Source organism: Nerophis lumbriciformis, linkage group LG31 (genome assembly GCF_033978685.3).
Source record: "Nerophis lumbriciformis linkage group LG31, RoL_Nlum_v2.1, whole genome shotgun sequence".
NCBI classification, from domain to species: Eukaryota; Metazoa; Chordata; class Actinopteri; order Syngnathiformes; family Syngnathidae; genus Nerophis; species Nerophis lumbriciformis.
Genome location: NC_084578.2, coordinates 24,188,279 through 24,202,086, shown reverse-complemented (window position 1 = coordinate 24,202,086; position 13,808 = coordinate 24,188,279). Strand labels below are relative to the sequence as shown.

At 36.8% G+C, this 13,808-nt stretch overlaps 1 protein-coding gene across 3 annotated transcripts in view; it reads left to right on the top strand.

The window, feature by feature from the left end:
- The window catches only part of LOC133574275 (collagen alpha-3(VI) chain-like), a 136,977-nt gene extending 129,886 nt beyond the window's left edge, over positions 1-7,091 (top strand). For 2 of the 3 annotated variants that reach the window (XM_061926380.1, XM_061926378.1), the window contains 2 exons: positions 3,979-4,152; positions 6,588-7,091. In XM_061926380.1, the coding sequence (XP_061782364.1) occupies positions 3,979-4,152; positions 6,588-6,625 (212 nt within the window). In that variant the 3' untranslated portion in view covers positions 6,626-7,091. The remainder of the gene's footprint in view (positions 1-3,978; positions 4,153-6,587) is intronic. The other variant, XM_061926379.1, reaches the window with a different exon arrangement.
- Positions 7,092-13,808: the final 6,717 nt, after the last annotated feature.

The following is a 13,808-nucleotide window of genomic DNA, read 5'->3' as shown; positions in this document are numbered from 1 at the left end:
GGTTCTTTTTCTGTTTGTTCCGGAGGACACGACGTCCACAGGTTCCAAAAACAATTTGAAATGTGGACTCGTCAGACAACAGAACACTTTTCCACTTTGCATCAGTCCATCATAGATGAGCTCGGGCCCAGCGAAGCGTTTCTGGGTGTTGTTGATAAATGGCTTTCGTTTTGCATAGTAGAGTTTTAACTTGCACTTACAGATGTAGCGACAAACTGTAGTTACTGACAGTGGTTTTCTGAAGTGTTCCAGAGCCCATGTGGTGATATCCTTTACACACTGATGTCGCTTTTTGATGCAGTACCGCCAAAGGATCAAAGGTCACGGCCTTGCCGTTTATGTGCAGTGATTTCTCCAGATTCTATGAACCTTTTGATGATATTACGGAACATAGATGGTGAAATCCCTAAATTCCTTGCAATAGCTGGTTGAGAAATGATGTTCTTAAACAATTTGCTCAGGCATTTGTTCACAAAGTGGTGACCCTCACCCCATCCTTGTTTGTGAATGAATGAGCATTTCATGGAAGCTGCTTTTATACCCAATCATGGCACCTATCTGTTCCCAATGAGCCTGTTCACCAGTGGAATGTTTCAAATAAGTGTTTGATGGACATTCCTCAACTTTCTCAGTCTTTTTTGCCACTTGTGCCAGCTTCTTTGAAACATGTTGCAGGCATCAAATTTCAAATGAGCTAATATTTGCAAAAAATAAAAAGTTTTCCAGCTCGAACATTAAGTATCTTGTCTTTGCAGTCTATTCAAATGAATATAGGTTGAAAAGGATTTGCAAATCATTGTATTCTGTTTTTATTTACGATTTACACAACGTGCCAACTTCACTGGTTTTGAGTTTTGTAGATGCACCGCAGGAGACAGGACTGCTGGTTTCCGAAATGCCCATAAAAGTGGTACATGTCTGCTGCTTGTTTGAAAACACTGCAAAATCCGCATGATATAAGGAATGTGCAGTAAATGATCGAGTGTCTTATTTAAATACGCAAAATCCTTATATAAATAGGGCGGTCTTCAGCAGTTATGAATAGCAATCGCAGTGTTAGTAGATCACATGCAATATGCCCACTGATAGTACACGTACTAATTTTGATATATGTACAGTTCAGTAACAATACATTAGATAATTATAACACAGACTGTTTATAGTACAATAATAATACATGCACTTATTATAATACATTAGGAATGTAACGTATAAAAATCTTACGGTACGACATTGTCACGGTATTAAGGCCATGGTACAATAATATTGTGGTGTGTGTACAAAAAAAAGGCTCGGTAAAAATGTTATATTGTGTAATATGAAGTGGTAGGAATGTTTAGGATCAACACACTAAATGTAATTGAAAACAAACATAATGCTCAAATGTTTAAATTGTATTTATTATTATTTTTAAGTGCAAAGAATTGTGCTGGAACGTCCATTGTTTCAAGCAATTATTAACAAAAACGTATACAGGGAGTTGGGTGCCTTTAAAGTGACAATGTAAACAACTTGTGTAAATCAATAATGTTCACTTTAGTGTCTTTCAACTTTTACTTTATGAGCACACTTTACAGTGTGCTCCACCGTGGACATTTTTATATCAGTCTGGAAAATTATTTTTCTCAGAAAAGTTAACAAACAATACAACTTTTAATAATGTAAATATTCCACAAACTGATGTTTGGTTTTGCTGGCTTCAAATATTTTTTGTGGGTGATGGTTTATGAAAAAAAAGGCTTTAAAATATAATAATATGAAGCAAAGGTTGTTTTTTTTTACATTTATCCTGAGAAGGCCTACTTGTGTTGCTGTCGGCAGATTTCTTTCCTCCTCAGAGAGAAATCTTATTTTCAAACATAACGTACTGAACTACTTTTATGACTTTTTGACTACTTACCTAATTCGTAAAGCACACTCTGGTCAAGTTTGTTTCTTTCAAAATTGGTTTTAAAAAACCCCAGTTAATTTCAGCTCTAAAAGGTTATTAATATTTATTTGTTATTTATTAAACATTGTATTTATTATTATGCATTATTCATTATTATTCTTAACAGGGGGAACATGATTCTTTATGAGTTGTTGAATTAATTACAGCAACATCACAAAGTACTACTGATATATTATTTTTAAAGATTTTTTTAAGTAAATGTGATTATAAATGTCTTCTCTAAAAGTCCTAAAATATTTAAAAAAATAGGCTATCTTTTAAATAATGTTTAATAATTCCTCAGCTCTGCAATAATGATAAATAAATAATAATAAATGGGTTGTACTTGTATAGCGCTTTTCTACCTTCAAGGTACTCAAAGCGCTTTGACACTACTTCCACATTTACCCATTCACACACACATTCACACACACTGATGGAGGGAGCTGCCATGCAAGGCGCTAACCAGCACCCATCAGGAGCAAGGGTGAAGTGTCTTGCTCAGGACACAACGGACATGACGAGGTTGGTACTAGGTGGGGATTGAACCAGGGACCCTTGCCACTGCGCCACGCCGTCCCTATACAATACAATACAGCAGTTGATGATTGTTTCTTAAATTCTGTTGTTAATAGTTTTATTTTCAAATGTACATGTACATAGTATGTGGAATATCATTTAGGATAGCTGAATATATTCCCCTATTTTGTAATATTTGCAAATAAGGCAAATATTATTCTTTCCGGGTAACAAGACAAAGAACCGCACGGGGCTCGTTCAACATTAGGGTAGTCCTAGTCTTGTAAATTAACACACATTTTAGTTACTTATGTCACGCCAAGCTTCACATGTCTGGTGTTGAATGTTTTAGAGACGCTCTTTTTTTCTCCGCGTCGAAATGTAACAAAGCATTGTTCCAAACAGAGTTTCGCCAAATATCAAGGCTATATCGAGACAAACATGAATAATTTGGAAATGTTTATTCAATTTATGTACCACTCATACAACATTTTCAAAGTATGGCTCGAATAACACAAATATATCATTGAACTTAAACTTGATTTAGAGTCCCTCGGACCTCCTGTCTTCTTCTACGGTGTTTTACTTGCCAGGCCAAGTCGAGTAAAACTGCTTCTGGGTAAACTTAATCTAAGCCCCACCCACATGCACCCGCCCTCCATGTCAAATCTGTGCCATTAATTTTAAACCCTAAAACAAAAAAAGGAAATTGTAAAAATGAGAAGCCAATGTGAAAAAGGAAAAGTTTAATATAAAAATCTGTGAAGCACACAAAAACAATAAAAGTGTACAAAAATCTAAATATAGGCATTGAAAACATACCAGCAATAATCCACCAAAAATATAATTTTTTTTCAATGTTTGTATTTTTTTTGTTGCCGAAACTTGTTTGGGTGCCAATACAAGTTTTTGTACTGTGTCAAAAACATTTTTGATACTAAATCTTACTGGCAGTGTTTTGGCTCCATACGTGACTGACGGGCACTATGTCTTGGAAACGCTGGAGACGAAAGTGGCGCGCTTTGCTTTGCAGAACACAGACTTTCTTACATCCGCCAAAGATGTGATTGATTGAGTGTTTGTTAGCAACATAACTCAAACAGCTATGGACAGATTTTGAGTACAAACACACTTCACTGTTTCCGGCGTTCCACTCCCCCACCTTGCGGGTGCCACGCTGCGCAGAAGATTCTGGGAGGTGTAGTTTATTTTCAGACCCGGCCAACACTAAAGCGCCAGAAAAAAACTACACTCACCAAGTTTTCGTTTGATACTGTCACACGTCACGGTATCTACAATACTGTTACATTCCTGTAATACATAAACATTACAATAATAATACATGTAATAAATATAATATATAATACATGTAATAATGAGCCATGTGAGCCTTAAAAAATTATATTCATATCCATAAATTAACCTTGTGTTGTCGTGATGAAAAACTGATATTTTGAAGGTACTGAGTGAGGAATACACATTTTTGCAGTACTTGTACACGTGAAATACTGATTGTGTTTACTTGACAGCAGTGGATGTGTGCCAGCTTCCCAAAGAAGAGGGCACGTGTGCCAAGTTTGTCCTGAAATGGCACTATGACGCTCCAAGCAAGAGTTGTGCACGCTTCTGGTACGGAGGCTGTGGTGGAAACCAAAACCGCTTCGACACGCATGAACAGTGTGTGAGGGCGTGTGGCAATGCAGGTAAGTCAAATGTCATCAGCTGACAGCAGAACAAGAACGAAATGTCTTCGTAGCTAAGCTTCTTTTCACAAATTAAGAAGAGTCCGGGTGAAGGTCATGGCATCGCATTGAAACACTGAACATCCAATCAAATCGTTCGGTTTGCCGAACTGCTGGCAGCCCCTAGTGGACATATCTGAGCATCGCAAGTTGGTGTGGGTACTGAAAATGGGTTTCCATAAAATCACCTTTGCCAAGGTGAAAGGTAGTAACCGCACTGGAAAAAGAAGCAGCTATCAGAATGTTAAATTAATGCTGACTCAGGAACATGCAACGAGCACTTAATGGTGATATTGTGCAAGTAACGTCTTGTAAGTAAAGCACGCAGAGTCTAACGCTCTTTTTAAATGTTAACACACCAGCACTAAGATACAACACTATTAGCTAGCACTGTAGCATTAGCCACAACATCAATACTTTCATTGCACAGATAATAAAGCAGCCATTCCAGCAACTTGAGGATTCCTGGTTCGATTCCAGCTTCCGCCATACTAGTCATGGTATGTCCTTGGGCAAGACACTTCACCCTTGCTCCTGATGCGTCGTGATTAGCCCCTTTAAAGACAGCTTCCGCCATCAGTGTGTATATATATATATGTAAACTTTTTGTATATATACATATATATATATTTATATATATATATATATATATATATATATATATACAAAGTATATATATATATATATATATATATATATATACTTTGACTGCTCTAGTAAAATGGCATAAAAGCTCAACATAAATGAAAAACGGTAGGCAGGAAGTCGAAAGGGGACTTTTGTGAGGTCCGTCTTCAAAACATGTCCATGACACCTTCTTAGACCAACCACACTTTTCCAGCTTCATTAAAAAAAAAAAATACTTTTTACATCTAGTTTATCTACATTAACAAAAAAAAATGTCTTAAATGTTTTACGTTACGATCATGTTTTGTCAGAGATGTTTTTTTTAAAGTAATTAACGGGCTGAATATTACAATTTACTTTTAATAGAGAGATATGAAGACCATGCAGAGGTATAAAGACCATCAACTTGTACAACATGTAATGTACAGAAAATAAGAAGCATTTATTCATGTAGAACTATCACAGATTATATTACCAGACATCAAACCGTGATCGTAACAATCCACATTTTGCGTTAATAATGCGTGAAACTGATATCTTTTCATGAAAGTGTAGCTCCTCTACTCTGAAAGCAATTGCCCTACAGCAGGAAAATTAATTCTGTATTCTCACAGAACACAAAATCTGGCAAAACATCAACAAACTGCAAGTAATTGTTTTATAGTCATCTAAGGTGTGTTTATGTCCTTTTTGTGTTGAGCTGTTTAAAAGAACATAATGTTTAAAACACACTATATCAAAGCAAACTAACTGTCCAGTCATGTTATTTAAAACCTGAAAATTAACCGTCGCCGGTAACTATCTGCAATATCGCGATTAAATTTAAGTTAACTATGAAGAAAATGTGATTAATCGCGATTAAATATTTTAATTGTCTGGCAGCCCTAATATATATACATATGTATATATATTAACGTATATACATACTTACATACATATGTATATATTTATGTGTGTATATATATTTATGTGTACATATATATATATATATATATATATATGTGTGTGTGTGTGTGTGTGTGTGTGTGTATATATATATATATATATATATATATATATATATGTGTGTGTGTGTGTGTGTGTGTATATATATATATATATATGTGTGTGTGTGTGTGTGTGTATGTATATATATATATATATATATATATATATATGTGTGTGTGTGTGTGTGTGTATATATATATATATATATATATATATGTGTGTGTGTGTGTATGTATATATATATATATATATATATATATACATGTGTGTGTGTGTGTGTATATATATATATATATATATATATATATATATATATATATATATATATATATATATATATATATATATATATATACTTGATATACCGTAACTTGATAGTTATCTGAACGGTGTGTTCTTATACTATCTGTGATCAGGTCAATGCATCAGTGCAAAGATGAGTGAGGAGACTGTGACTGTTGAGCTCATCTTGTAAAAGTCACTAACGGCTGCTGTAAACCAAAATGGCCGACTTCCTGTTCAAACTTTTTTATTACTTTTTTTTCGTGCTTACCACCAAATGTCTAATATGACAGCAAAAAGTATGAGGGTCTTTTTGAATATATGATTATTTCTTTACAAGTTATGATTCACATGATGTTTGTGTGTACTGTATATACTAGTATTGTATATACAGTACATGTACATATAGTACCTATCTACATGTACTGTATGCTTCAGTATAGTACAAGGTTTGTGTATTTCTGCAGTGTTTTTCTTGACAGAATACTTTTGATTTGCAGCCATCAAGCAAAGAGTGGTGGCGTCCATGAGAACATAATCATAAGACGCATGGCCAGCCTTTATGAATCCTCACACTGGTCCAAGTATACCAGAAGAGGCTGCACTGGATTCACTCGAAAGAACTTGACAACATGTTCAACTCTTTTGCGACCAATGAAAGCATGAATATGAGTAATATTTCCATGTACTGGTGCTACACATGCAGGTACTACATTATGTGCATTTGGTTGTACAGTCAAGTCATCTTCTTTGAAATGCACATTTGACATAATCCACATATGAGTTGACAATGTTATTATTATTGTTTTGTTGTGTGTACTTGTACAATTGTGTGTACAAGTACACACAATTGTATGAAATTGTCCTTTTGAGCTTGAATGCAAACACTTCGATTCTTCATAAAACAGCAAGCTAAGCAATTAGAATGTATTTCTTTTCTACTTTAATTTGATCCACTGAAACTTTATTCAACACAAAATAAAAAACAACGTTTACTACTTTTACTACTTTCCTTGACTTTTTTGTACAAATCGTATGCAGCAGAAACACCAAAATCACAGTTTTTCCTCTTACTTCGTCATCTTTGTTGTTACTTCTTTAAAACTTTGTCTTTAATCTTTCTTACTTCTTTATTCTCTATTTTGTATTTTGAATGTTTTTATCTCGATGTTATTTTTCTTACTTCTTACTTGTAGGTGGTTGTTCTCGTTGACAACAAGCATCTACCAGGTCATGATGGATTTTAATGCAGGCGGCATGCATTCATCCACTACATCGTGTGTTAAGTCCTGTATTATTACATTTTATAATTTTATTGATTAGAGAATGATTTTAAATAATAAATAAATACTTTTATAATAATATTACTAATAGTTATAATGAAATACCTTACTAATAATCACAACACTATACTGTCACTATTATTTTAATTACCGTATTTTTCGGACTATAAGCCACAGTTTTTTTCATAGTTTGGCCGGGCTCCAGTGCAACTTATATATGTTTTTTTCCTTCTTTATTATGCATTTTCGGCAGGTGCGACTTAAACTCCGGTGCGACTTATACTCCGGTGCGACTTATACTCCCAAAAATACGGTAAATAATAATTGTATAATACAAATAACAATAATAATAGAGTATTTTATAATAATAATAATAAAATAATATATATTTTTGTAAAATACTTTGTGTTAATATTTATGATAAAATAGTTTTATTAAAAATCATAATAACATACTTTCATGGTTATTATAATAATATATTTTAATAATTATTCCCATCCATCAATTTTCTATACCGTTTATCCTCATGAAGGTCGCAGGTAAGCTGGAGCCTCTCCCAGATGACTTCGGGCAAGTAGCAGGGTACAACAGTGACTGGTCGCCAGCCAATCACAGACTTTCAATTATTATAATAAACTACTGTATAATACTAATGATAATATTAATTACTATATAATGTTAATAATGAAATAATTTCTGAAAAACATTATAATAAAATCATGTTTTAACGAAAAATAATTTATAGTATTTTTTTTTAATAATTAGAATAAAATATTTAATATCATTGGTTATAATCAAATACTTTATATTAATAATTAGAATGAAATATTTTCATAACAATAATTTTAATAGAATGCTTTAATAACAATGGTATTAGAGAATAATTGTATATTAATAATTACAATAAAATTATTTATAATAATAATTATAATGAAATACTTATAATGATAAATATAATACTGTATGTATCAATTGTAATACAATATGTTATTTATAATAATCATAATGACATATTTATAATAATGGTAATAACACAGTACTTTATTATGATAAATAAAATGATATAATTCATAATCATTCATAATAATGAACTCCTCCGCTTGGAGCAGTACACTTTTCCGGGCTAGGTGCTGAGTTTCTCCCAGTTGCTTCACAATCAGCTGTGAATTGGTCCAGTGAGAGTTAAAGATCACGGCCAGATGAAGCCAGCACGACCACATCATGTGCAAAAAGCAGCCACCTAAGCGGATCCCCGCAACGCCCTGACTATGCCCAAAAATTCTGTCCATAAAAGTTATGAACAGAATCGGTGACAAAGGGCAGCACTGGTGGAGTCCAACCCTCACTGAAAACGGATCCGACTTATTGCCGGCAATGCGGACCAAGCTCTGACACATGCCCCGTATTCTTGGAGCACTCCCTGCAGGACTCCCTCAGGGACACGGCCGAATGCCTTTTCCAAGTCCACAAAACACATGTAGACCGATTGGGCAAACAACCGTGCACCCTCACTGCTCCTCTTGAATACGATTTTTCGACACCCCGGCGTAGCCTGGTCTACAGTACACCTGAATAAACCTTTCAGGTAGGCTAAGAGTGTGATCCCAAGATAGTTGGAACACAACTTACAGTCCCCCTTTTTAAAGAAAGGAACCACCACCCCTGTGTGCCAATCCAGAGACACCGCCCAATATCCATGCAATACTGCAGAGTCTTGTCAACCGAGACAGCCTCACAGCATTCAGAGTTTGGAAGAAATCCAAGGTCAAGGTCAAGGTTTCTATAATGGTTGTAACATTAGTTATTCAGCGTCAAGACAGAATGAAACAAGCAAACACAAGCTATATACAATTTTAAAACCTCTAAAGATCACCAGTATACAGGCACACTATAGAACAGTAAAATATATCACCTAATAAAATCATTGTGATTAAAATGCTATGGCATAATAAATAAATAAAAACACCATGTGATGGCAGCAGGGACAAAAGTATTCTTATATCGTTTAGTCCTACAAAGAGGAACAATGAACCGGCGACCAGAGTGAAGGAGCTGGAATTCACTGCGTAAAGGATGATGGGTGCAGTGGTTAATAATAGAGCTCGCCTTGCGCTGCAGCTGTGTGGCATAGATGTCAGATAGGTTGAGTTGCGGCTCACCTGTAAGCTTACTAACCCACTTTACAATTTGATTTAGTGCAGACTTGTTTCTCAAGGACAAACTACCAAACCATGACACCAGGGAGAAGGACAGAATCGATTCAATATATGCCCGATAAGAGTGACAACATGGTTTTATCTATGTGGAGATGTGACAGTTTCCTCAGGCAATGAAGACATTGGTGTCCCTTTTTACACACCGCCTCACAGTTCATCTCGAAGGTCAGCTTTGAGTCTATGACTGTGCCATTTGTAGCAGTCCACACAGTCTACAGGCTGACCTTTGAGGATATACCGTATTTTCCGCACTATAAGGCGCACCGGATTATTAGCCGCACCTTCAATGAATGGCACATTTCATAACTTTGTCCACCAATAAGCCGCCCCGGACTATAAGCCGCGCCTACGCTGCGCTAAAGGGAATGTCAAAAAAACAGTCAGATAGGTCAGTCAAACTTTAATAATATATTAAAAACCAGCGTTCTAACAACTCTGTTCACTCCCAAAATGTACGCAAATGTGCAATCACAAACATAGTAAAATTCAAAATAGTGCAGAGCAATAGCAACATAATGTTGCTCGAACGTTAATGTCACAACACACAAAATAAACATAGCGCTCACTTTCTGAAGTTATTCTTCATTCGTAAATCCTTCGTCTTCGGTGTCCGAAGTGAAAAGTTGGGCAAATTTACGATCCACTGGCAGATGTTGGCGTCGTCTGGCGCTGCCTCCTCGTCTTAGTGAAGGTGTGTTCGCCTTCTGTCATCCATTGTTCCCACGCAGTTAGCAGTCTAGCTTCGAATGCCCTGTTGACACCAATATCTAGCGGCTGGAGGTCTTTTGTCAATCCACCCGGAATGACGGCGAGTATTGAATTAAGCGCGTAAGCGTGTCTCTCAATGTGCTGTTATGAGCTAGCAAATATAACAACTACACTACCCAGCATGCAACGATAGTTACGAGCATGCGCGGTAGCCCTGAGAAGCGTTGTATGCTGGGAGTTAGAATGTGGTTATGAGCACGCTGTGAGTAAACGTTGAGAACTCAGTTAACACGCCTCGTCTGCATTATTTATAATTAGACAGACAACACACTTAATAGGAGCCATTTTGGGGTCTTTACATAAACACACAAATGGAAATGAAACGTCACATATCCCAGCATGCACCGCGCGCTTCTTCTACGGGGAAAAAAGATGGCGGCTGTTTACCGTAGTTGCGAGACCTAAACTTTATGAAAATGAATCTTAATATTTATCCATATATAAAGCGCACCGGGTTATAAGGCGCACTGTCAGCTTTTGAGAAAATTTGTGGTTTTTAGGTGCGCCTTATAGTGCGGAAAATACGGTAGGTTTGGCATTGGTGTGGGTTCTAAAATCAATAACCATGTCCTTTGTTTTCGATACGTTCAGCTGTAAAAGGATTCCTCACACCAGCTGACAATTTCGTTGACAATTTCACTAACAATGGGACCATGGCTGGACTCATTTCCGCTAAGAAGACTGACAATGACCGTGTCATCTGCAAATTTAAAGTTAAAGTTAAAAGTTCCAACGATCGTTACACACACACTGGGTGTGGTGAAATGTGTCCTCTGCATTTGACCCATCCCCATGTTTACCTCTTGGGAGGTGAGGGGAGCATTGAGCAGCAGTGTGCGCCATGCTCAGGAATCCCATCCATCCATTTTCTACCGCATGTCCCTATCGGGGTCACGGGCGGTGCTGGAGCCTATCTCAACTGCATTCGGGCGGAAGGCGGCGTACACCCTGGAGGCGCTCGGGAATCATTTGGTGATTTAACCCCCAAACCTTGATGCTGAGTGCCAAGCAGGGATTGATTTGGTATGACTATGGTAATTTCACTAGCATCCTGTTAGCATGCTGACTCTGGCACATGTTTGTGTACAGGATAAAAAGAAGGGCTGAAAGCACACATCCTTGAGGTGAGCCAGTTGAAGAGTGTGATAACTCAGATAAAATACCATTCACCTTGACTTGCTGGGCTCAATTAGTCAAAAAGTCTAAAATCCAACCAGTCAGATTAAAACTCTATCCTAGCCCAGTAAGGGCAACTGGCCTTCAGTCATTCAAGGCAGTAGGTCTGCTGCTTTTAGGGACAGAGATAATTGTGGCACGCTTCAACACTTAAAGACAGATTAAAAATATAAGAAAATATAAAACTTAGTTGCTTTGTGCATGACTTAAGTAAAATACCACTGATTCTATCAGGGCCTGGACATTTGTTAGTCTTCAGTGAAAGTAAATACCTTTCCACTTGACTTTGCTTTATAATTAAGTGGTGATCATCCTTTAGATTTAGTCTCAGGTCCTCAATTGTGTCATTAAAATCTTGCTGCTGGTCAAATCTATAAAATGTATTAAGAGCATTAGCCAAATCAATGTCACTTCCTGTCAATGAGAAAGGACGCGGTATGGCTTGGTTGGTAGAGTGGCCGTGCCAGCAACTTGATTGTTCCAGGTTCAATCCCCGCTTCCGCCATCCTAGTCACTGCCGTTGTATCCTTGGGCAAGACACTTTACCCACCTGCTCCCAGTGTCACCCACACTGGTTTAAATGCAATTTAGATATTGGGTTTCACTATGTAAAGCGCTTTGAGTCACTAGAGAAAAGCGCTATATAAATATAATTTACTTCACTTCACGCCATACTTGCCAACCTTGAGACCTCCGATTTTGGGATGTGGGGGGCGGTGGCGTGGTTGGGGGCGGGGGCGTGGTTGGGGGCGTGGTTAAGAGGGGAGGAGTATATTTACAGCTAGAATTCACCAAGTCAAGTATTTCATATATATATATATATATATATATATATATATATATATATATATAGATATATATAGATATAGATATAGATATATATATATATATATGTATACATCCTGAAAATATGCAAACAAAACTGTGTTTAGATAATTGATACTTCAAACTTGCATAAATAAATCTTAAGTAATATAACATAACTTGGCTTCTGAGAGCTTCAAAATGTAATGAATAAAATGCTAAAGTTGTTGATAAACAAGCAATTGTTTTAATAATTAAATATGGTCATTTTAAATGAATTATTATGATCATTTAAAATTAATTATTTCAAATATGTTTATTTTAATGTATAATTCTATGGCTGGATGTAATAAGGAGTCAGAAAAAATACAAATAAAAATACAATTAATTTTGATGTTTTTAGCAAAATATAGTAAAAATGTATTTAGTTGTTTTTTTTAAAATTAATATATATATTCATTTTTAGGTAAGATAAACATAATAATACAATTTATCTCTAGTCTGGATGATTTAGTACTTGTCACCCTTGTCCTCCCGTCTCTTCCCCAAGGATGGCTCCATGAGCTGGGCAAACGCCTGGAGATGCCCTACGTCAGTGGTCCCCAACCTTTTTGTGGCTGCGCTTGAAAATTTGTCCAACGGACCGGGGTGGGGGGGGTTTTTCATAAAGAAATACAATCATGTGTGCTTACGGACTGTATCCCTGCAGACTGTATTGATCTATATTGATATATAATGTATATATTGTGTTTTTTATGTTGATTTAATAAAAAAATAAAATAAAATTTTTTTTTTTTTTTTTTTTCTTGTGCGGCCCGGTACCAATCGGTCCGCGTGGTTGGGGACCACTGCCCTACGTCAACAACACGATCGGCGCCCCCTACTTCCCCCTCAGCAGCCTGACCAGCATCGGCTTTGGCAACGTGTGCGCTAACACGGACGCCGAGAAGATCTTCTCCATCTGCACCATGCTCATCGGCGGTATGCCAGACTCCTCGTATGGAATAATGTGATTGGGCAGGCACGCTGTTTATATCGTGGGAAAGCGGACGTGAAAAAAGGCTGTCCTCACTCAGGTCCGCATGGAGCTGGAGGGGGCGTGGCCTCCAGCTCCGGCTGAAAAATCGGGAGATTTTCGGGAGGGGCGCTGAATTTCAGGAGTCTCCCGGAAAAATCGGGAGGGTTGGCAAGTATGACTTCGGGACACATGATTAAAATCACCCAGTATAAAATTAGGTACTTCAGGTGAGAGAGACTGCAGTTTTTGTACTATGTCCACTATAGTACTTGTGACTGTGGTAGGGTTTGCTTAGGGGTGAATGTACACAGTTGTTAAAAATATTTGTGGAAACTCACCGGGTAAATAAAATGGACGAAGTGACACCGTCAGAAGTTCCACATCAGGTGTGCACAGTCTTTGTCTGACAGTGACAGCGCTGCAGTAGCGTTTGATGACATAGATGCACAATCCTCA